Below are 25,273 nucleotides of genomic sequence, written 5' to 3' on the forward strand. Positions count from 1 at the left end.
ATTACTTAGAAAAAATAGATAATAAATAAGTCATAACAAAAAAGAAATAACAAATAAGTCGTAAGAGGTAACATACATGTAAAATGGCCCTCCAGGGGCTCTGTATTGCATAGAAGCGGCAACTTTCCTTAATCGGTGCTTTGTGCCTGGTATTTAAACACCTGTGTCGTATAACTTACCTTCATTCCTATCTAAACTCTTATTGTGTATTCGCAATTTACGTACCTGTGGGATTCTCCAGTACAAAGGACAAGGCTAAAATATTGTATGTGTCTGTATATAGTCTAAACATTATATTTGAAAACGTGAAAATTCAATTGTTTTCATTTTTCTGAGTGTTAAACACAATGTATAGGGTTACAAATGTATCAAATATTTCATATTCTATAATACTACAGTCTAAAAGCTCTTACACACGTATGTATTTTTTTCAACAACCATCTGTACATAACTTTCACCACTAAACAGAATATGGGGAGTTAAATACGCATTAATAAAGTTCAACAAAATTCCAAGTACATACACCTGAAAACATTGATTACCATAGCAATGTTCTACTGGAGTACATTTTGTATTATGCATTCAAACGGTTAAGCAGTTATTTACCTTGTTTCACATTTTTCTTTCAAAGCTTTAAAACATAAGAATTCTCGTTAACAACCATGACTTTTAAAGCACAGCTATCACATGCTCAGTCCGGCATGTTTGTTGCGATTTCCATCCACAAACTAAACAGTGTCTAGGTTGGAATTTTATTTCAAACTCGGCAGATTGTCAGTGTGTTTCAATTAAGACAATAATCTAGATGGAGAATGTAATATTGAAAAAAAAAATATTCTTGTGTCCGTGAGGGATTCGAACCCGTTCGTTAAAAGAAATTTGTGATGTCATTACACTTTAAAGTCTACGAGCTAATCCACTGAACCAAACAGTAGAATTTAAGTGACAGCGGAAAATTAACGTACAGGTGAAATTGAAAATCATACCAGTGAAGTCGTTTCAATTTTTTGAATTTTATACCAAGAAAAAAAAAAATCCCGTGAAACAAAATTTTAAAGCGATAGTTTGTTAGCATAAAACCCGAAGAACATATTCAGGCTAAATTATTTTTGTTTCACGGAGACAGTTTTTTTTCTGAAATTCAGTGATGCCCCTCCATTTTAAAGTTCAAAATCATAGAAATCGCTTATTGCTTGATTTTTCACAAGCATTTCGTATATTTTTAAAGAAACAGTTTCATGAAATTGTTTTGATAATGAATAAATGAATTTCCTTTATTTTCACAAACATTTCGTATATTTCTAAAGAAACAGTTTCATGAAATTGTTTTGATAATGAATAAATAAATGTTCTTTATTTTCACAAACATTTCGTATATTTCTAAAGAAACAGTTATAAAAATCAGGTCTAATTGATCCCTTAAACTGACTTTCGTCATTTTTTTAAATCAAGTTTTTTTTAAAAAATATTTTGATAGTGCGTATATCTACAGCTTCCTTATGTATTTTACTTTTATTAGACAACTCTGGCTATCTTAAAATATTACGTCATAAACGTCAGACATCACAAATATCTGAGTCTTGGAACTTTGATGAAAAACGAGTTTTATATTATTTTCCTTTCTGCAAATATAATTTGACTTCATAAGTACATTAGGCATTGGCACTACTTGAGGTCGTTATTTTAGGGGGGGGGTGCATTATCGTAAAATTAAACGATACACATCAGTGTGGTAGTTTTCATTCTTAACTTCATTCTCTACATTCACGCCCACCAAACTAACTGTAAAAAACATGTTTTCATATTTAGAATGTGTATATTTACAACCATATTACGAAAAGTGAAAACACCAAAAAAACGATCAATATTCTGGTGGACACATACAATTTATTGATTGGTAGACATATACAGTTTATTAACTGGAGGACATATATTGGTTGGTGGACATATACAGTTTATTAATTGGTGGACATAAAATACTTCGGAACATTTCTATTTAGTTTTTAGTTTCTTTATATGATTTGCTGGGACTACTTACTGGAAATACGTTTTGCAAGGACTGACTGCATACCGAAAGGGCACCGGGAATGAATAAAAAACAACACCAACAAAACAAACTAGTAGTTGGAATTATCATTTAAAAATTCCTGATTTTATAATGTTTTTTTCTTAAGTACATAGCGGGAATAGGGTTTGGTAGTATAGAGGTATTCTTAGCAAGAAATCGATAATGACATAGAATCTTAACTTGTTAAAAGTGGATCCGAATCTGAAAGGATACGTTTAAGCTTCTTTTATCTTCTACTTTGCAGAGTAAGAATATTAGAGCATGTCCTCCTAAGGAATCAAAATGGATAGCCGATCTTCGTTCTGACTATACCATTTCATTAATACTTGAGCGACATATCGGGCGTGAAGTTTTACCAAAATTACTTTTTCGGTTAGTGATGGTGGACCTTGAAGCCACAAATAGTTTACACGAAAGAAAATCCACATCTATAAATTGTATTCGTACAGTGTTTTCGGCAATAAACGTAGAGCTCACCCGAATTGTGGTCTGACGTCATGCCAAGTACTGCCTACTAATTTACACGTCCTTGACATATGAACTCTAGAGTCTTTAGCATTATAAGAACCTGTTGAATGAAAAAGTGGAGATAACGAAGAGTGATCAATCTCAGAGATCCTTTAAAAATACGAAATTAAGAGTAGGGAAATACATACACCTCGACACACCGTATATGGGATCAGGTGCCAGGAGGAATAAACATCCCCTGTCACACCCGTAATATATTACACGGAATTGGAGGAAGTAAGTTCTTGGTCGCGAATTCACTGTATGTTCTTGAAATAAAAATAAACACTTTGAATTTCTATTGTTGACAGGAAACGATTGCAGACAATAAACTGTGTTATTTCAGACGTAATTTTGCACTTGCAAGGGATGACGGCGAAATTAGTGGGTAATATGTTGTCGTGATTTTGTAAGAATTTGTGATTGAAAATGAAAAGACAATGTTTCGAACATCAGATATATCGCTTCAATTTTATCACATTAAAAGGTACATTCATCACTATATACGTGTCTCAAATTTTATTTGCTCAACAATGTATGCATTTTATGATTCCTGTGCTATGCATGCTTACACATAGCATTTATGAAGAACTTATGTAATGAAACTGATCAATATCATTCTTTGTAGATCCTTACGTCAAGTTATGGCTTAAGTTTGGAAACAACAAAATTGAAAAGAAAACATCTATCAAAATGCGAACTCTGAACCCTCTGTATAATGAGTCGTTCTTTTTCGAAATACAGTGGGAAAAGATTCGGGAAGCTGCAATAAAAGTAATTGTCATGGACTTCGATAAAGTCTGAAGGAATGAGATGATCGGCAAACTAGTACTAATCAGTAGGAGTGGACCTTTGGAGACGAGACATTGGAATGATATGATCACAAAGCCCCGCCAACAAGTGGCACAATGGCATTTGTTGAAGGACTGACAACGGCCAAGACAATATAAAACTGCATATTACTTTTTTCTTTCTTTTTTTAAAGTGAAACAATTTTGTACAAAAAGAGACGATTGATTACAATGCTGTTCGTTTTCTTAATTGTGTTTTGTGAAATCCGTTTCTTATCTGTAACGTTAGGGAACTGTATCTGCATCCTCAGGTGTGAAATTTGCCATTTGTATTTTAAGAGAGCTTAGTTTGATTTAGAATTTGAATTGTTTAAACCGACGTTTGATTAAATTTATTATTCACACCTGTGTTTTCGGCGCATAGACAATACGTTCACATCTTGTAATGAGTTATAAGTAATAAACCATTGATATCGAAAACAAATAAAAAGGGTAAAAACTCTAAGATAATTAAAATTCCACAGAATGTTGACAATTCTCATTTTCACGATCGATGTAAACCCTCCTATTATGATCTGTCGTGTTTCATTGGTTAGAGCTTACCATTATGGTCTGCAGTGATTCAGTGGTTAGAGGTTTCGCTTCGTGACCCGTAAGTTGTGGATTCGAGATCAGTACGATCCGTGACTTGGGTGCTTTAAGCGTAATACTTAATGATAGTGACTGTTCATTTGCTAAAGCATCACCATTTAGAAATTTCTTTTTGGATGAGACTTCTCGTGTTGCAGCTGTTTTTTACGTTTAAGAAATCTCACTGAGCGTCATGAATTAGTCCAAGTTTGTAACATTTGACGTACAGCTTATTCCGTCTCAATACGAGGGAAAATTTTTGAAAGGAACGTTAAGAAAACAACAAAGAAACAATCATATTCGATAACTTTCACCCATGGTTGATATTTTACTATATATGTAACAACTTCATGAGACAGAGGGTGATTCTTGACCAAATTGTCAATAAAATATATAATGAAGAAAACGAAATGATGACCCACTTAATGCAAGGTGGAGAGTATAATTAAGCAGATCATGGGGAGAGGTGTCGTGGAGAACGAGGTAGAGGCTATAACTTTATCATTAAGCGGATTATGGGGAGAGGTTCCGTGGAGAACAATTTAATTCAACTTATACCCTCAAACCATGTTAAATGGTACTTAAAGCTGTATGACCCGATGTTTATGTATTATTTTTGGACATAATTACTTTAAAGCAGATTAATTACTTCATAAAGTTATTAACTTTCCCTTAATTACATGCTTGAAAACATCTGCATGTAAAAGAAAACAGTGCGAATATTATTTAGAAAGTAAATATAGTGGCATGATATAGTGGCTTCATATATAAATCATCCCATAATAGACGTCTATAAATAGACCCACGCGCGTCAGGGGAATCCCAACATATTGTATTAACTCGTACACAAATGTCTAGTTTTAAGGCTGAAAAAGCGTAAAACAACGAATTACTAAGAGGTATTTGATATTTTTATTCCTATTAAACTTATGGAACGGTACTGTTATAAAAAAAAATACACAGCTTTACACAGATAAGACGACCGATGATCTGAAAGTTTGAACTGATCATGTGACTGTCACTTGAAACGGCAGAGTGACGCGGCTATTTGTAAACATCGATTTAAAATCAAATTATTTGGGTTGAAACATGTGAAATAATTTATGATATTTCGCAGTCTCATAACTACATACGCGCGATGATTTAATAGCGTTTTTACGAGATAGAAAAAATATTGTAATTCGGACAATACAGCTTTAAGGTACAAGAAATACAATGCATGCAAAAAAACTCGTCAGAGGTCCATATATGGAACAATGCAACTTTCTTAGATACCAGTGCAGAACATAATAAACACTGTATGTATAGATACACATAATAGTAATGCGTTTAAAAGGTAGTAGAAGAACATTACGAAAAACAACAGACAATCTCTAAAATATGAGAAATAAAAACACCAGAGATTTCTTAATATTTTCATATCTTGAGGTCACAATAGATTAGAAAACTTCAGAATATTTGGTCTTTCATTAAAAAAAACCCCAAAAACATCGTCGATGCATTTTCCCCTCAATTCATTTCCTATTTCTCCTCTATTACAAAATTTACGTAGTCTTTCTTTCTGGGGAATACCATACCATCTTACTGTCTCTATTGGTAAACAGTGATTTGAAATACCACGAGTTAATATTTTAGAAATCCGACAGGAAAATATCTGCCACGTAAAATAATTCTCCTCCAAAAAAGCCGACCAGAATTTGGCCAAAACCGTACGTACTTCTTTCATAACTTATTTTCTTAATTTTACAGACAAAGTAAGTACATATTTCTTTAAATCAAAACAATGTTTGAAAAGTTTATAAACCTGGCCCTTAGAAGAGTCATCAACATCAGAAGACCACTTCTGAATAAATTGATCTTTCAAAATCAGATTAACTGTTGTTGATAACCATTAACATTTACGCAATAAACTTGCTCATTACAAATCTTTGAAAGTCCACACATGTTTAAAGTGTTTTGAACACAGTCAATCCAATGGCTTTTATATCCAACTTTATCATATTGGGTACAGAAATATCTATAAACAATATTAACAATTTTATTTTCTGAGTATATCAATTTTGCCCAGTATGTAATCATTCTTGTATAAACCTTGATATGAATCGTAAATCACCCAGTTTCTCCATATATCATATAATTAGGAGTTGAGAATAAGGTAGAGATATAACTTTATAATCAAGCGGATTACTTGGAGAGGTTCCGTGGAGAACATGGTAGAGGCTAAAACTTTATCATTAAGTGGATTATGGGGAGAGGTGTCTTGGAGAACATGAAGAGAACAGGAAGGAAGAAAAAACTTGCAAGACTAACGATCATTTTTAGTTCGTAAAGACACTTTGTGTCAAAGAGAATTATACAGGATTCAACCAGTTTAGGGAAAATCCTGTTTCACAGGCTGCTCAGAAAATGTGTCTGTTTCCAGAGTAAATATGAAAAAGAAACATTCAATATCGCAAGACAAACTTGACGAAAACATTGCAGGGGCTAAGGGTGGGCGATGGAAAAGTTGATTAGGACTTCGACCGCTCATATTTTCTGATTAATGGATTTTGGAGGAAATAATCGCATACATGTGTAGGTGTGGCGGAGGCCCGGGGAAGATGTGATGCCCCCAATGCATTAGTCAGCATGATGATTTGTTGTTGTTGTATATATTGGAAGGGACCTGATGCATCGATAGTTGTTAACGGTAGTATATAAACGCCCAAAGAGATCATACAAAAGCACTAGATTTAGTCGTTGACAAATCCCCGAAATTGAATTCTTCAATACGATAATGAAACACATGTCAAAAACACGTCGATATGAGGGTATAGTTTTCCTGTGACAAAAGAGAAAATCTTGTGTAGGGAGTTATTTTTCTGCTGTCGGGTTGCATATAAAATATTGTCGACTGAATTGTTTCGAATCGTTTGATAACCTGAGTTTACATGAAAGGTGAAGATAACTCCCATAAACAATACAAATTGATAGTTGGGAAAACACGAACCCCTGGGCATACGAGAGGTGAGGCAGGTGCCCAAGTCCCCTGTCTGATCAGGTAAACGGCGTTATCCGTAGCCAAAATCAGTGTGGTAAGAACGGCCTAACAGTCGGTATGAAACACGTCGGACAGCATTTGACCATTTGGTAGGTTGTATTGACGAACTGTATGATTTCTGTTCTAAATTGTTAACATAAATACCAGTATAATACCTTGTGTATCTCTCTGGTTTGATCGTCAATGCATATTGAGGTAAGCGGAATAACACTTGTAGGCCAAGTTGCTAAATCCTTTACAAGATTATTCATCCGGAATCCAATACGACATTCTTCAGCATATTTGCAGGATACTGCCTTATCTTCCATTTTAAATAAAAATGCTCATATATGATACAGATAGTGAGCAGAACATTTGACTTTATTGATATACATCTGTCAAACATTATTCTAGCAGATGCAAATGAGATTATTATATTATTGAATAATTCCTAGCTCTCTAATTGGCTGAGATCCAACAATGTAGAAATAATGCTACGTTATGTTTACCTGCACGTGACCTTGCAGGTGAACATAAGGAATTATTTTTTCCACATAAGACCAAAAATAGGTCGGGAACTTCCAATTTGACTCGATCGATTATACTTATTTTTGCCGTCCAATGAAATTCCGCGTTTCTTATTGGGTTCGGCTAAGATTTCAATGAACAACCTTGAAGAGTTTTTAAATCATTTAATCATATAATAAAACAGTTATTGCTGTTTTTGAGGTCAATACGATGATTTAGCCACCTTCGAAGTACAATATTCACCTCGCCCTTCGGGTTCGGTGAGTATTGTACTCCTCAGGTGTCTAAATCATCGTATTGACCTCAAAAACAGCAATAATTGTTTCATATTACCTGTATATGATGTACGTGTATTTATATACCGAATTCTAGTTGGTTGTTCACATCTAGCAGAAATGATGAAAGGAAACTAAATTGTGATGAATTTGACGGAAGGACAGAAAAGAGTAACACTATGTGTCCCTCTCATTTCATGGCAGGGGCAAAACCCAAGATAAAAACCCATGACAATCAGTCTCGAAGATAGGCCGAACCGCATCAAATGCACATCCTTAAATGGGGTGAGCACTCGTTGTACTAATAGTGTCTACATCTACTTATCTGCATTAGGAGTGAGGATCTAATTATATAGAACTTTGGTTAACACCAGATTCAATGTCCTCAGTTTTATATTGAATGCATTACTTTGGTACCAATCTTCCTACACGCTCGTATGTGCAAAGCTACATGACATTTTCATATCATATTCTGCTGAAAATTTTACTTTTTTCCCCCACAAAATGCAACCCTTATTCAAAAACTTCTTAAATGAGGGAAATAGAGTGGGTTAAAGGACTTGCAACATTTCTTTTTACATTTTCATGAAAGTTGAAGATAACGAACAGTGATCAATTTCATAACTCCTACATATATAAGCATTACAAAATATAGAGTCGGGCAAACACGTATCCCTGGATATACCAAAGGTGGGATCAGGTGCCTTTGAGATGTAAGCATCCCCTGTCGACCGGTCACACCAGCCGTGAGTCCAACATCCTGATCAGGTACACGGTGTTTTCCATAGTTATAATCTGAGTGCCAAGACCGGCCTAATAATCGGAATGAAACACGTCAGACAACATTTGACCCAATGATAGGTTGTATTCACAAACTAGATCGTTATAACGAACATAGAAATTTGTTATCGAAAATGAATGTAAGGTGATATTGTAGTTTGTCACTGATAGAGTTATCGTTCTTAGTAAAGTGATATCATCAGAAAAGGATCGTGCCAATATCTCGATTAGTACAATATGCACCACACAAAGGATACACTGTAATCACTCTACATACTCGTAACAAAAGCCTATCTCCTAGTATATAAAGAAAACTCTAACCAAACTCGATTAAGTCCTTCACCGGTTTATAGATACATACAGGTAAATGTCCAACTGGTTATAACTTACTGTTTGTTCTTTTCTCACTACCCACTGAAAATTATTTTAATCACATTTCCATTACTGTAACGTTGTTTTTTTTTATTTGATTTTTTTTGCCGCGGTTTAGAATATGTGTGTCTGTGAATTAAAAGTGAGTTTAAATACAAACAATGCAACATGATGACTTCCCGACCTGCAATTTTTGCATTTACCCACCAAGTAATTGATAGAAATACATTATTACATTTTAATACAAAATATTGCACTATTTCCAAAGTAGATAATGCAATTTATTAGATCGAATTTAATGTTTTATTAAGGGTTTAAGGCCCCTAAGTTTGGTGGAAAACCCGTTAACAGCTGCTGGAAATGTAAATTTTTATCAATTTTGTAGTGGGGATGTAATTAGCAAGATCAATCATTGGAATTTCAACAAACTATTTTTGATTATATATTTATTACGATTAGATAATGATGTATGATACACGTGATCTGTATTTCCCTGAACCACACAATACATATATGTACACAACTTAGCTATAATCAAACCTCGTTTCCCAATATTTCTATATCCAATAATTCTCATCATTGTCTTCATTATGAATGAGTGATTAATGTTAATTAACGTTTCGACAAAAGAGGAAATGATACCTAAAAACTGGCACTTCATTGCTGTGTACAGAGCTGCCCAGACAATACATATTACGTGTGTATTGTAGATGTGTAATCACGATACGAGTTAATCACACATCTAAATCATATAGTTCATTTCTTCAAACATAGTTGTTATAACATGTACAGTAGTGTCTTTCCATTCATAATTTTTCTACTATTTACACGAAACATGCATGACTTGATGTTCGCATTATGGTAAAATAACAAGCATGTATTTCCTGACAAAATATGAGGCACGTCTCATGGAATGAAACACGGTATGTGTATGGCCATACGCAGTTACCACGGCAACACTTTCACGAACTCAAACTCTTGATTCTGAACTGGCTATTCTATTACGTGTCTCATGATCATAGTGTGTTTATCGTTGTTGTCTCAATGCCATAATGTCTTTCTTCAAGGAACCACTACTCAGTCTTAATATTGCCTGCAGAAATAAGAAGTTATCATAAGATAATGAAAAACGTGAATTTTTAAACGTATAGAGAATACAAGGATAAGAGTTGGACAAACACGGACCCCTGGCTATATCAGAGGTGGGATCATGTGCTAAGAAGCAGTAAGCATCCCCTGTCAACAGGCCACACCCGCAGTGAACCCTATATCTTGATCACGTAAATTGAGTAATCTCTAGTCAAATCAGTGTGTAAAGAACGCCTAACAATTGACATGAAACAAATCAAACAGCATTCTACCTTATGATAAGTCGAAATTGTAAATTAGATTATTTAAATCATTAATTAGATATATGTATAACCAATAAGTATTATCTAACTAATTCGAAAGGTTTTAATGGTAGGTAAGATGTCAAACGACAACTTTTCAAAACAGATTTGATATGCCTAAGACTGAAATCATAAGCGTTTTCTTCAGATATTCACTGTAAATATGAGTACCCTATTGGTAAGATTGGAAGCATAATTATAGCCTGTGAGTTCTTCTTGAAAGGTACAAATATCACATTAATTACAATCAAATTATATCCGTAGTCTTCAAAGTTCAAACTCAACTACATATTTTTTTAATGTAACATGTACTATAAATGTGAATATTTTAATGGGGGGAAATCGTAATTTTTAGTAGGATTATTTTTGCGGAAAGGGGAAAATTTTGATAAAAAGAATTAAAAGTAAATCTAACTTATTGCAGTTCGTCTTTTAACAATCAAAACTGCATCGATTAAACCTTTAATGTACAATTTGTATCGACAAGTACTGGTGATCTTGATAAATGTATATTGTAGATTCCTAAATCTTGGCGAGTAATTTACTATCCCTAATTTCAAAAGAGGCATAACTCGGAAAGTAAAATTACTAGCTCTTATTTTATTGCTGTAATTGTTAAAATGCATGTAAAAAGCCATGATTACAGTTGTATGACCTGCATTCCGACAAAATGTATCCACCTTTTAAAAATATTGCTAAATTAAAAGCAATAACAGTAAACTAACAACTCAGCTTTATGACGAAGGAGATGATTGTAGCTTGCCCATCGTCAGCTTCTTATATAAAAATTCATCTCCTTTTCTTTTTTTCAGTCTCCCTTAAAGTCAACATTGCGCAAAATCTATGGTCATTAAAATAATTCATATATATGGGCAAACTGAATTATTTTAATGACTATAGATTTTGCGCAATGCTGACTTTAAAGGAGACTGTTGAAACCACTTTAACATCATCTTGCTTATCAGTAGCCTGCCTCGATTTAAAATCTAATCATACGCAGATAAAAACCCTCCTGCTTATCCAAGCATTTGAGAGATATAAACACAATCAATGTTTACAAACAGCTGTCACTAGTTTATATCTCATAGATATTCAGAAGACACAGCAGGTGACAGTCAGTGTCCAGCTCGAGATGAGATCATCGGTGGTCTTATCTGTGTAGTCTGTAACTACAAGAGTTTTACAGAAATGAAAATATAAAACATCTCTTAGTAATTTGTTGTGTGACGCTCTTCCAAACCCAAGGTTTGACAATTGTGCCTGAGTTATACATGTATACAGTCTGTTGATATTTACCTAATGTGTCCGAGTTATACGAGTATACAGTCTGTTGATATTTCCCTAATGTGTCCGAGTTATACATGTATACAGTCTGTTGATATTTCCCTAATGCGCTTGGGTTATTTATATATGTCTAACAAAGTAATAAATCTATACATTCCCACTCATTTATTTTTTAAATTGTCTGTTCACTGTTTTCTTTAACATGTAAATGTTTTCACGCATGTGATTATGGGAAAGATAATAACTTTTAAAACTAATTCATCTGCTTGAAGGTAATTCTGTACAAAAAAAATGAACAACATCGGATCACACAAGTTTAACAGACTACATGCAAATTATCTGTTGACAAGATTTGATGTTTACGGATCATTTTGCCATATTGAATATTCGCGAGAATAGGGAATACAGAGTAGGTATATGCATAAATCTTTCTTGATTATTCGCATATTGCACTTTTGTCGTAACTCTTCGCCACCAAGCAAACATAGACACTTTTTGTGAGCCTTAAATTCGCAAATATCACCATTAAGGAAATATGTACACCCTTATATGCATATATATTATTCTACATTAAAATCCAAACAACTGTCACCTGAGAAAGGTCCTCCCATTTCAGTTTAAAGTCATCCTTCTCCATGACGCTAGTTGTCCGTGTTTTATGTTCTACCTCATTCCTGTAGAACCGGATTCTCTCCACGTCATCCGTAGGACGTTTTTCTCCAATGTCGGGTTTCTTCCCCCAGCCTTTGGTCGGTGGTGGAAGATTTGGTCCGTAATTCCTCAACAGTTTGTACATGACGGTCACATCAAAAGCAGTTGAGGAGGGAATCGATTTATCGGCTAAAATGAAGGATGTAAGCTTTGGAAAATTTCATGAGACACAAAATTTATCAGCGAAGAACATGTATAATCAAATTCAAAACAATACAAGGTGGATGTTCCGTGAATCGCTACAAGGCATAATCTATCAAGGCGGAATCTATAAACGTGATTATTAGAATTAAAACATACAAGCATTAATACGATTTTCATTATTTCATTTTTGAATAAGAGAATCTTAACAATTCCCTATTTCAGTTTTAAAAACAAAGCTATATCACTTCGACACACGTACGATGTTTTGACCCTTTCCATCTAATTGTAGTACGTTAGGTGAAGATAACGAACAGTGATCAATCTCATAACTCCTATAAGCAATACAAAATAGATAGTTGGGCAAACACGGACCCCTGGACACACCAGAGGTGGGATCAGGTGCCTAGCAGGAGTAAGCATCCACTATTGACCGGTCACACCCGCCGTGAGCCCTATATCCTGATCAGGTAAACAGAGTTATCCGCAGTCAAAATCAGTGTGCCAGGAACGGCTTAACAATCGGTATGAAACACGTCAGACAGCATTTGACTCAATGCGAGGTTGTACTGACGAACTAGATCGTTATAACGACCATAGCATTTGCGAAATGCTGACTTCAATCGAGACTGTTGAAACCCCTGTACCATCAACTTGCTTGTCAGTAGCTTACCTCGATTCAAAAACTGACTATACGCAGAACAAGCTCTTGCATATCGAATCAGTTGAGATATATAAACACCATATGCAGGTGATAATGGAATATTGCTACATAAATGTGGGAAATGGACGATTGAGAAGCTGAAATCATCCCGTTTATCATACATTTGAGTTGTCAGTTTGCCGTTAATGTCTACTTTCAATAAAATATCTAAGTATGAAGCAGAAGTGGACGACTTTGGGGTGTCCTTTATTTCGAGCTCACATGGATATATCAAATCGACAAATGAATGAAAGCTATTATTGTTAATAGACAAAACGTCATCGATATATCTAATTGTCGAATTGAAGGCCACAGCGAGAGATTTTTTCTTCTTTCGTAGAAGTTTTTGAATAAATTCTGCTTCATATGAATATACAAACAGGTCAACTAACAAAGGATCACAATTCGTGGCCATGGGAATTCCAACAGACTGTTGGAAAAGCTGATCACCAAAGACCACGAAGATATTGTCAATGAGATCTCTAGCATAATTTTTACTTCAACTTCAGAGTATCTGTGCGTGGAATCAGAGTGGTGTTTAAGAAAGTAGGTTTTGGAATGACTGATCACTAGATATGAATATTTCCGTTTTCCGTTTTTGTTGAAGAAGCAACTGTCTATGATGTCAAAAAGTCTAGTCTTTAATTTATTGTGAGGAATGGTCGTGTATAGTGTTGAAAAGTCATATGTTTTAATGTTATTGATTTGGACAAAAATTCTGCGATTTCAAGTTTACTAAAAGTTCTTTAGACTTGTTTAGAATCCACATTTGATTAACACCACTTCTGACATATGTAGTCGCACAGTAAGCTTGAAGTTTCTCCTTCACAGCTGTTAATATTTTCGTGAGGAGCAAAGATAGGGGCTTCGTAGAGCACTTACTGGGTCCAGCAATGTATCTTTGTTTGTAAAGATTTTTATGTAGTTTAGGAATCCAGTATAGGTGCGGTAACTCATATTCATTCGACCCATTAACTGGGATATTAAATGTGTCTAAAATTGAAGAATTTCATCTTTTGAAAGGGCAGTTGGAGTATAAGTATGATTACCAAAAATGGAATTAATGTCAAATTCGTTTAAAATACAGTTGCAATAATGAGCCTTACAAACAAAGACAAGGTTGTTACTAGCTTTGTCAGCTGGAACCAAAACATATTCCTCATGTAACATATCTAATTCTTTTATAATAATAATAATAATAATAATAATAATAATAATAATTTCTTTTATATAGCGCCTTTTCCAGCGTATGCTGCTCAAAGCGCTTTACAATAATCAATGTACATTATTACCCCGGCAGACCTTATATCAATCAAGAACTTTCTCAGCCTCCTAGGAAGCATACAGTGCAAGCTGCCATTACAAGCGCTAGAGCACTAACATTCTAACAATATCTTTCACTGTCTATAGCCAGGTACCCCTTTTACACTTGGGTGGAGTGAGGAAATTAATGTAAAGTGCCTTTCCCAAGGACACAACGTCAGCCCTACCGCGGCCAGGACTCGAACCCACGACCTTTCGGTCGAGAGTATGACGGCCTAACCACTAGGCTACCGACGCCACTTCTGGTTTACTAAACACAGAAGGATAGATGGTACGTGCGTTTGTTTTCATGTGTCTAATGCGGGATTTTAATATCCATCTTATGCTTTTAACCCATTCTGACAATGTATCAAGTTCTTTTTTTTTTCCATATTTAGCCCATCGTCTGGCATAATCTTCGACATAACTGATAATAGAGATGAAGTTCTGTCGCCAATGAAAAGGCCGAGGTTCTCTGTATTTAGAACCTTTTAGAATAAGTGATTTGAGGTCCTCATTTTCAACTATATCAACATCACCAGTAATGACATGTCCAGCTGGACTATAGTTGAAAGAAGATGAAGAACAAGAACATGTTGGTGGATTACGTATAAGATGGTATATATCTTGGCACTGCAAAGTTTGTTTATAATTAAAAAGTTTGGATGCAATAGTAGAAGTATAGCTGTAGGAGATACAGGGTGTAGACTTGAACCCTTTTATGACGAAGAATGTTGCTTATGTTGACGGCATCTATGTCAATGTGGCGTATCACTGAAAGTGTCAGTTGACGTTAACCTATCATGCTGCTAATGATATATCTTTAGGTTTCAAAATACAGATATTGATACTTTAAATTGATATTTGATCAGAGGACGAAATTATATAGCTGCTTACGTCGTATAAGAAAAAGTGACTTGTTGTCTTATAGCCATCCCAATTCATCTGACATGTAAGAAAAATGTAATTAGAAATTGGAAATAATCCTTCACGGCTCCGCAATAAAAATATTCTGAATGGACCAGGCTGCTTTTATACGAAACCATCACACTTGCTTGATTACATACATGTACGTAAATACCGAAGTGAAACGGTAAGGGTACATAAACCCTCATATTGATACTGGTATATTTTGGGAAACCCCAGTATAGGTATGTGTGTACTAATTCGATAGGTAATTATTTCAAAAACTTGAATGCGCATATTAACAGATTTGTAAACATAGTTCATTTCACTATACAATAGTTTAGCTATTTTCTGAATGTATTAATGTATCGTGATGTGTCATTTGATATTTGATCACTCATGTAGGCAAATCATAAGCTTTAAGTGAAGAAATACTGATTCTATCCTGGGTATGACACTTACAACTATGATATGCCATGGGGGATTTCATTGTGATATTGCCTAACGTGACTTGTGACCCACGTCTTTTACTTCTATTGACAATCTTACGGAAGGTAGATTCACTATGTAAGACGTCTTTGCTTTGACTTAACACAGGGAATATCCCAAATGCATAACTTTTTAAACTTATTTTATCTTGATATTAGATATACAGGAGTAATCAATTGCTAGGATACCATGTACATTGGTTTCATGTAAATTTAAACGACGAAAAATTCGATAATGAATTTCATGAGTGAAAGTAAACGATTCAACAAACTATACAGATAATCTACGTTTTCCAAGAAAGAATATTGCATTTCGATCAAAAGAAAAGAACACCCATTACATATATAAAGTCACTAGTCTTGGAAGAAGGGTGGTCAATATTATTTGTTGGATGGAGGTATCGTTCATGTTTGGAATATTTATTTTGTATACTCTTTTACATCCCATTCTAGAATTTTTCACTAATGCAAAAACATCATCATCTTTAGGTGTAGTGCCAAAAATTTTGGAGACTGCACGATACTCTGGACACCAGTAGTAAAGTTTTATTATAGCATATACGTCACATACGAAAGAACCGTGTCGCTTGTCGAACAGCTATCAGGCCTACCCATGTAAACGTCTTAGGTTTGACGCGGTGTTAGATTGAATCCAGGCTTCCTGGTTGCAGAACGAACGACCCAATTCACATCGTAAATCAGAACATAATATTCTTGACACAAGTATAGTATTTATGATTGTCGTTGCTGGTTGGTTTATGGTTTGCATTACGTCCCATACGTTTACTCATAATGAGAAAGCAACCGGGGGTAGTTGAAATACTACAAATGTAGACTTTAGCGTTCAGGTTCATTTTAAGAACAAAGTATAAAACCAAGATTTTTTTTTAAATGTATCCATCCACCAGCTAAGATGAAAAGGAGATAAATTTTATATTTAGCATTTATTCGACATGATCGTGGATCGTTATGAGTTGCACAACCACAATGGTAAGTTTAATCACTATCAAACATTGAGCTTTAAAATAAGCAGTATTTGTTGTATCCAGAATGATTTGATTTATGGCATTGTAATATTCAAAATGAAAATGAGTCATAATACTAGTAAGACATTTAAGCAACAGTGATGGTTTACTCTTTAGGGGTTAGTTGAAGTACTACAAATTTAGACCTATGTCTAGCGTTCAGGTTTATTTTGATAACAAAGCATAAAACGAACAATTTTTTTTACAAGATGTAGCCACCCACCTGGAAATATTAAAAGGAGTTAATTTTATATTTAGTTTTCTTTCGGAATAGTCGTGGATCATTATGAGTTGCACAACCACAATACTAAGTTTAATCATTACCAAACATTGAACTTTAAAATAAGCAGTAGTTAGTATATCCAGGATTAATTGATTTATAGCATTGTAAAATGAGGCACAATACTAGTAAGACATTTAAGCAACGAGAATGGTTTACTCTGTAGGGGGTAGAAGTACATGTGTATACCGAGCTTGATGTTTGTAAAGCCAATGTGTCTCTAGATATTGAAGTGAAATATCTGATACATCTAGTCTTATTCCTGACCTCAAAACCAGTAAAACTTATCAAAGTTTTATGGGAACAAGTTTACTAAGTTACATGACTGCTAAGCAAAGGAATAACATTATATTAATCGGGTAACATATCCCAATGTTCAGAGTAGATTAACCTTAATTGTTAAACCTTTGACCTCAACCTCAATGAAAGGCAAATATAACGAACAGTGATCAATCTCAGAACTCCCACAAGCAATACAAAATAGATAGTTGGGCAAACATGGTCCCCTGGAAACACCAGAGGTGAGATTAGGTGTCATGGGAGAGTAAGAATCCCCTGTCGACCGGTCACACCCGGATTCATCTAATCTTTAGGAAAAATAGTATAAAGAGTTAAATTCATGTGAAGCAGATAGTTCGTAAGATCAGACGATGTGCTAAATATAAAAAAAGAACTTGATACATAGTTAGAATGAATTAAAAATATAATATAAATATTAAAATCCCGCATTAGACATATCAAGACAAAGGTACGTAACATCTATCGTTCTGTGTTTAATAAACCAGAAGTGACCAAAGAATTAGATAGCTTACATCATGAATATGTTTTGCTTCCAGCTGACAAAGCTTGTAACAACATTGGCTTTGTACGACTCGTTATTACTGCTGTATTTTAAACGAACTTGCCATTAATTAACTCCACTTTGTTTACTCTTCGTACTTGCAACTACCCTTTCAAAACATGAAATTCTTCAAAACCATGTTTCAATTTAAGACACATTTAATATCACAGTCAATGCGTCGAATAAATATGAGTAACGTACCAATGCTGGATTCCTAAACTAGATAAATAACCCTTACAAAGAAAGATACATTGCTGGATCCAGTAAGTACTCTACCAAGTCATATCCTTGCCCCTCCCGAAAATATTAACAGCTATAAAAGGTGAAGATAACGAACTGTGATCAATCTCACAACTCCTATGAGCAATACAAAATAGATAAATGGGCAAATCCGGACCCCTAGACCTACCAGATGAGATCACGTGCCTAGGAGGAGTAAGCATCCCCTGTCGATCGTTTACACCCGCCATGAGCCATATATCTTGATCAAGTAAGCGGAGTTACCCGTAGTCAAGCAACTCACAAACAAGTTGATGGTGCAGGGTTTCAACAGTCTTGTTTAAAGTAAGCGTTTCGCAGTGTCTATGGTCGTTAAAACAAACTAGTTTGAGAATGGAATCTATCATTGGGTTAAATGCTGTCTGACATGCTTCATACCGATTGTTAGACCGTTGTTAGCACACTGAGTTTGACTACGGATAACTCCGTTTATCTGTTCAAGATATAGGGCTCATGGTGCGTGTGACCGGTCGACAGGTGATGCTTACCCCTCCTAGGCACCTGATCCAACGCCTGGTGTGTAAACGCATCTGTGTGTGTCCAACTCTTTATTACAAGCACCTGAAGTGTGGATAGCTTGCATAGATCTTATAAACGTACCACCCCCCCTCTTTAGAATGAAATTATTTGATACAGAATCATCCCCCCCCCCCCCCAATATGTTATTTCCCCCACTGGTCACCCCATCATTCGTTCTGAATAGTTAATTTGTACCGTCGGTAATCTTTTGAGATGACCACTTATAAAGGTGTGCAACAGATCATGCAAACAAACAATGGCTACCTGCTTTGAGACCGATTCACGGGGTATAAAACAGCTTTATCGAATGAATTTTTCGTTTTCTTTACCTTTCTTTGAGCAGGCAACACCTGATATACTGACTGACAGGAGCAAACCAATATGCCCCTTGTGAAAACGAAGTAGGACTAAGTGGAAAAGGATGATGGTTTTGATACCTGGAAATAGTAGGGTACATTGGTCTGTATCCAGTCTCTGATGTCCTTGCTGTAGTCTTTGTTTGTTATTGGTGAGTACAGTGGCCAAGTCCATTGGTGGAAATATTCTGTCAAAATAAAGTTGGAGTGCGTCTCGTCCAATCTTTGTGAGTTCGTCAAAAGTCTTGAAATTGAATTTCCTTAACTCAGGCTCAGACAGACTGGTGCACTCATCTCTGTCCATGAGATCATCCAAATCTGAAACTCACGTCCAAATAATTAGACACATTCTAAAGCTATCGATTCATTGTAAATTTCAGTTGAAACTGTTACTTGTTCACACAATGTGTATTTAATCCCTATTTCAAATAAAACAGGAATGGAAGTAAAAAACCTACTCACCTGTTATCTCGGCTAGGACATCCTATTAAAAGGAAAACTATCATTATAAACTAAAACGATGGTCACGAATTATCAACACTTTCTATGGAAATAATTTACATGTCAAATAACTGATGAATTGTCAAACTCTCATCGAGGAAAATACCTGCTTCCAATAAACCAAAAGAGTAGATTCACTCAGAATATGATGATTGATCATTCCATGCTTTGGGCAAGTGATTTTTCCTTTCCCATGAATGTCTCTCTCTTCGACAAAACAGTCATCATGTTCACGAAACACTTCCTGTTTTGAACATTGGTATCCTACAGTGTACATCACTTTCTTGTGAAAGTTACTGGTCAGACCGTTCAGCAATCGTTCAATATTGTCACGGATTTCTAGAGTAACATCTTTCACAATTACATCTTTGCTAGGTTGAAAAACCTGAAGCTGAATTGAACATCTATTCACAGCGAGAGCTATTGCATGTTGCTTATATACAAAGCAAGCCACGTTTTTATATAAGCAGAGTCCGTTGTCTTCTAAAACGATCCATTCGCCATTGGTTTTCGTCAAACAAGCAACAATAAGCCGGAAATAAAAAAAATATGGCAAAAATTGAAATCGAAAGACCAGGACTGATGTTTTGCTTTGGCTGGTGTGGAAAAAGTTCTCTTCTTGCATACCAAAGCTCCGCTTGTTCATACAGGGTATGTAATGTGCATATGTACCAACTGCAATAAGACCAAGTCGTTGCATATATTGCAACAAGTTTGCTTTGTTTTGATTCCTTTCCCAGTGGTCCATTTCAAAGTGCCGACTAGTCCAAATATCGGTTAAAAGTCTGTCCAGTATATGACCACTTATGTAAAAGGAATACCAATCGCGATCGTTGTCGACAAAATCCCTGATATGGTTTGGATCGGTTATTATGTTCTTAAAGGAATCAACAAACCACTGGATGTCAATGATGACAGTTTCGGCAAGCGAACTTTCGTCAAAGTGTAGTATAACGCCTATATCGTGATAAAATTTCAGAATATCGCGGATTTGTGTGTATTTCTCTTTGTTTTCCCCAAAACATTTCTCTGATAATTCCGTTACAGACTGTATTCTCTCTTTCCGTCTTTTCAGTTCTCCAAGTACGACTTCAGATAGTGCCCAGTCTGTGGGAATGGATTCTTTCCATCTGTCTTCTTTTGCAATTGAAACCATGCATTTCTCTAGTTCAGAAAGCGTGTCGTGGAATGATGAACCATCGGATTTAAAGCCTAGAACGAAACATCGTTTCCTATTCAGGTGTGACTTCAGATGTTTGTCGAACTTTAGATTATCCAGGATGTTGTTGTAGAGGGTGTCAGAGTTCTAGAAACAAGATATGAAAAGATTATAGGAATTAACAAATGAGGGAATCCGATTAATTTAACTACTCTAATGTAAAACTTATACGGTACCAATTCTGATGCACCAGATGCGCATTTCGATAAATAATGTCTCTTCAGTGATGATCAAACGAAATGTTTGAAATCCGAAATAACAATCAAGTTTAAGAGCTATTATAGCCAAAAACAGCGTGCCAATAAAGTGGAGTCTAATACAAGCAATACAAAATAGACAGTTAAGCAACCACGGACCCCTGAACATATCAGAGGTGGGATAAGGTGCCAAAGGGGAATAAGCATCCCGTGTTGACCGGTCACACCCGCCGTGAGCCCTATATCCTGATCAGGTAAATGGAGTTATCTGTAATCAAAATCAGTGTGCCAAGAACGGTGTAACAATCGGTATGAAACACGTCAGACATCATTTGACCCAATTATAGTTGACTTGACGAACCAAATCGTTATAACGACCATAGGATTTGTGAAATGCTGCCTTCAATCAAGACTGTTGAAACCCCTGAACCATCAACTTGTTTGTCATTAGCTTGCCTCGATTCAAAACCTGATCATACGCACAACAAGCTCTTGCGTGTCAAATCACTTGAGAGATGAAAACGCCATATGCAGGTGATAATGGAATATTGCTACATAAATATGGGAAGTAAACGGTGGGGAAGCTGAAATCACCCGTTTATCATACAGTTGAGTTGTCAGTTTGTCGTTAATGTCTACTTGCAATAAATATCTAAGTATGAAGGAAAAGTGGACGACTCGGTGATGTTTTTTTACTTCGAGGTGAAAAGGATATATCGAATCGACATATAAATGAAAGTTATTGTTAATAGACAAAACTTAGTCGATATATCTAAATGTCGAATTGGAGGCTACAGCAAGATATTTTTTCTTCTCACGTAGATGTTTTTGAATAAATTCCGCATCATATGAATATAGAAACAGGTCAGCTAACAAAGGATCATAATTCATACCCAAGGGAATTCCAACAGACTGTTGGAAGGCCTGATCACCAAAGACCACGACGATATTGTGAATGAGGAACTCTAGCATATTTTTTATTTCAACTTCAAGTGCGTGGAATCAGAGTGGTGTTAAACAAAGTAATTGTTTGGATGACTGATCATTACATGTAGATATAAATATTTCCTTTTTTCCATTTTTGTTGAAGAAGCAACTGTCTATGATGTCAAAAAGTCTACTATTTAATTTATCGTGTGGAATGGTCGTATAATGTGTTGAAATGCCGTAGGTTTTCATGTTATTGATTTGGGAAAAGTTTTCCGATTTCAAGTTTACTAACAGTTCTTTAGAATTTTGTAGAATCCACATTTGATCAACACCACTTCTGACATATGTAGTCGCACAATAAGTTTGAAGTTTCTCCTTCACAGCTGTTAATATTTTCGTGAGGAGCAAAGATATGGGCTTGGTATAGCAATTACTGGATCCAGCAATGCATCTTTGTAAGGGTTTTTATGTAGTTAAGAATCCAGTATAGGTACGGTAACTCATATTAATTCGATCCATTGACTGAGATGTTAAATGTGTCTAAATTGAAGCATGGTTTTCATCTTTTGAAAGGGCAGTAGGAGTATAATTACGATTGCCAAGCGGGGGATTAATGTCAAGTTCCTTTAAAATACTGTTGTAATAATGAGCCTTACAAACAAAGACAATGTTGTTACAAGCTTTGTCAGCTGGAATCAAAACATATTCCTCAGGTAACCTATTTCATTATTTTATCACTTCTAGTTTACTAAACACAGAAGGATAGATGGTACGTACTTTTGCTTTCATATGTCTAATGCGGTATTTTAATATTCCTCTTATGCTTTTAACCCATTCTGACAATGTATCAAATTATCTTTTTCATATTTAGCCCATCGTCTGGTATGATCTTCGATAAAATTGATAGAGATGAAGTTTTATCGCCAATTAAAAGACGTAAATCAAAGATGTCAGTATCAAATCTGTGTATTTTCGGGAGTAAATTCCAGTAAAATTCGGTCAAGTTTTTCCTCCCCCTCTTAGCATTCATTTTTTCCGCTATGGCGGCAGACGTAAAAGTGTAATTATACTGTCTTTTGAAAAATGTGTCGTCTCCTCTGTCAAGAAATCCCGACGTGCTTATCAATTCAGGAATATGCGAGAACGACACTCCATTTGTCATAGCATGTATCAATGCACTGTCTTTGAGATGATGGCGTTGAAGATTCTCTCTCACGAACATTTTAGTTGATGCCAATTTGCCAGTTTTTTTCGTCAAAAAATCGCTTTTAAAACGTTGTTAATTAAATCGGAGTCCAATTTTACGTACATAATATGTAAATGAAGACTAATTCATTGTTGTCAATTCTAAATTCTAATGAAATTCATCTTCAAATTCCGATTCTGAAATGATTTCCTTCAGTACCTCTTGCAATAGTTGCAAGGAATACATTATCATATTTTATATGACATATGTATTTATATTTGCGACTCTTTATAGTGAATTTTCTGCAATAAGCTGTCCTATCAAAGTATCTCCCTTGGAATCATTTTAATGAAGTGTGTGTAATATGGGTTCGCCAAATGAGGTAGGAAAACAATATGACAGGAAATACGGATCGCTGACAATGTTGACACTTGTCGTTAATTAGAGTAAGTGGGACTTTATATGACTCCCATTAGTCACATACCTCAAATTACTTAACTCATAAAAGGAGAAGATAAAGAATAATGATTAATCTCATAACTCCTATACATAATACAAAATCGATAGTTGGACAAACACGGACCCCTGGACAAACCAGAGATGGGATCAGGTGCCTAGGAGGAGTAAGCATCCCCTGTCGACCGGTCACAACCTCCGTGAGCCCTATATCCTGATCAGGTAAATGGAGTTATCCCATCCATCATATCGTTATCAGGTATTGATTTGAAAGAAACACAATACATGTATAAAGCATAAACTAATAAGTATCTACAATGTAAAAACAATTCGTAGAATTGCAATTGAATCATTGTATGCAAGGCGAAGATAACGAACAGTGATCAATCTCATAACTTCTATAAGCAATACAAAATAGATAGTTGGGCAAACACGGACCCCTGGACACCAGAGGTGGGATCAAGTGCCTAGCAGGAGTAAGCATCCCCTGTTAACCGGTCACACCCGCCATGAGCCCTATATCCTGATCAGGTAAACGGAGTTATCCGCAGTCAAAATCAGTGTGCCAAGAACGGCTTAACAATCGGTATGAAACACATCAGACAGCATTTGACCCAATTCGAGGTTGTACGGACGAAGTAGATCGTTATAACGACCATAGAATTTGCGAAATGCTGACTTCAATCGAGACTGTTGAAACCCCTGAACCATCAACTTGTTTGTCAGTGGCTTACCTCGATTTAAAAACTGACTATACGCAGAACAAGCTCTTGCATATCGAATCAGTTGAGATATATAAACACCTTATGTAAATATGATCTGTTAATCTGTAGATGAAGACTAATTCATTGTTGTTAATTCTAAATTATAATGAAATTCATCTTCTTTCTGTTTTCCCCTACAATAGCTCTAACAAGTTTACTGTTATTTCGGATTTCAAACATTTTCGGTTGAGCATCACTGGAGAGACATTATTTGTGGAAATTTGCATCTGGTACACCAAAATTGGTACCGTATACGTTTCACACACACACACACACACACACACACACACACACACACACACACACACACACACACACACACATATATATATATATATATATATATATATATATATATTCAAAGGATTATTTTCAAGTTTAAGATATTTACTGGTCCAAATATATTGTTTACGGTCCTGCTCTAGAATTTTTCACTCATCTTGAGCCGTTACCATTGGAAGTGAGGGGCTGTAAAATTTAAGCCTATCTTCGGAGCTTACGTACGGGAGGGATCTTTTTCATGCCACACCTGCTGTGACACGGGACCTTGCCCTTTGCGGTCTTATCCGAAGGACCACTCCATTCAGTCGCCTCTTACGACTTGCAAGAGGTGCTGAGGACCTATTCTAACCCGGATCATCACGCGAATATGCTTAATAAGAAAATAAAGAAATTATTACCATAAAACATTTGGAATATGTTCAAGAAGTATATGAAAGGACAACCGGGTTTAATTGGTGTATATTTGTATTCTGTGGAGAGTCCAACTCTTGATGTTGTATTCCTTATAGGAGTTATGTGATTGATCACTGTTCGATACCACC

General features: G+C 35.4%; 1 protein-coding gene across 4 annotated transcripts in view; it reads right to left on the reverse strand.

The window, feature by feature from the left end:
* Positions 1-8,927: 8,927 nt before the first annotated feature.
* LOC125676204 (uncharacterized) overlaps positions 8,928-25,273 on the reverse strand; it is a 94,024-nt gene continuing 77,678 nt past the window's right edge. For 3 of the 4 annotated variants that reach the window (XM_056159116.1, XM_056159119.1, XM_056159118.1), the window contains 5 exons: positions 19,804-21,003; positions 19,659-19,680; positions 19,170-19,514; positions 12,238-12,485; positions 8,928-10,063 (listed from right to left, as the gene is read on the reverse strand). In XM_056159116.1, the coding sequence (XP_056015091.1) occupies positions 9,998-10,063; positions 12,238-12,485; positions 19,170-19,514; positions 19,659-19,680; positions 19,804-21,003 (1,881 nt within the window). In that variant the 3' untranslated portion in view covers positions 8,928-9,997. The remainder of the gene's footprint in view (positions 10,064-12,237; positions 12,486-19,169; positions 19,515-19,658; positions 19,681-19,803; positions 21,004-25,273) is intronic. The other variant, XM_056159117.1, reaches the window with a different exon arrangement.

Source organism: Ostrea edulis, chromosome 3 (assembly GCF_947568905.1).
Source record: "Ostrea edulis chromosome 3, xbOstEdul1.1, whole genome shotgun sequence".
NCBI lineage: Eukaryota > Metazoa > Mollusca > Bivalvia > Ostreida > Ostreidae > Ostrea > Ostrea edulis.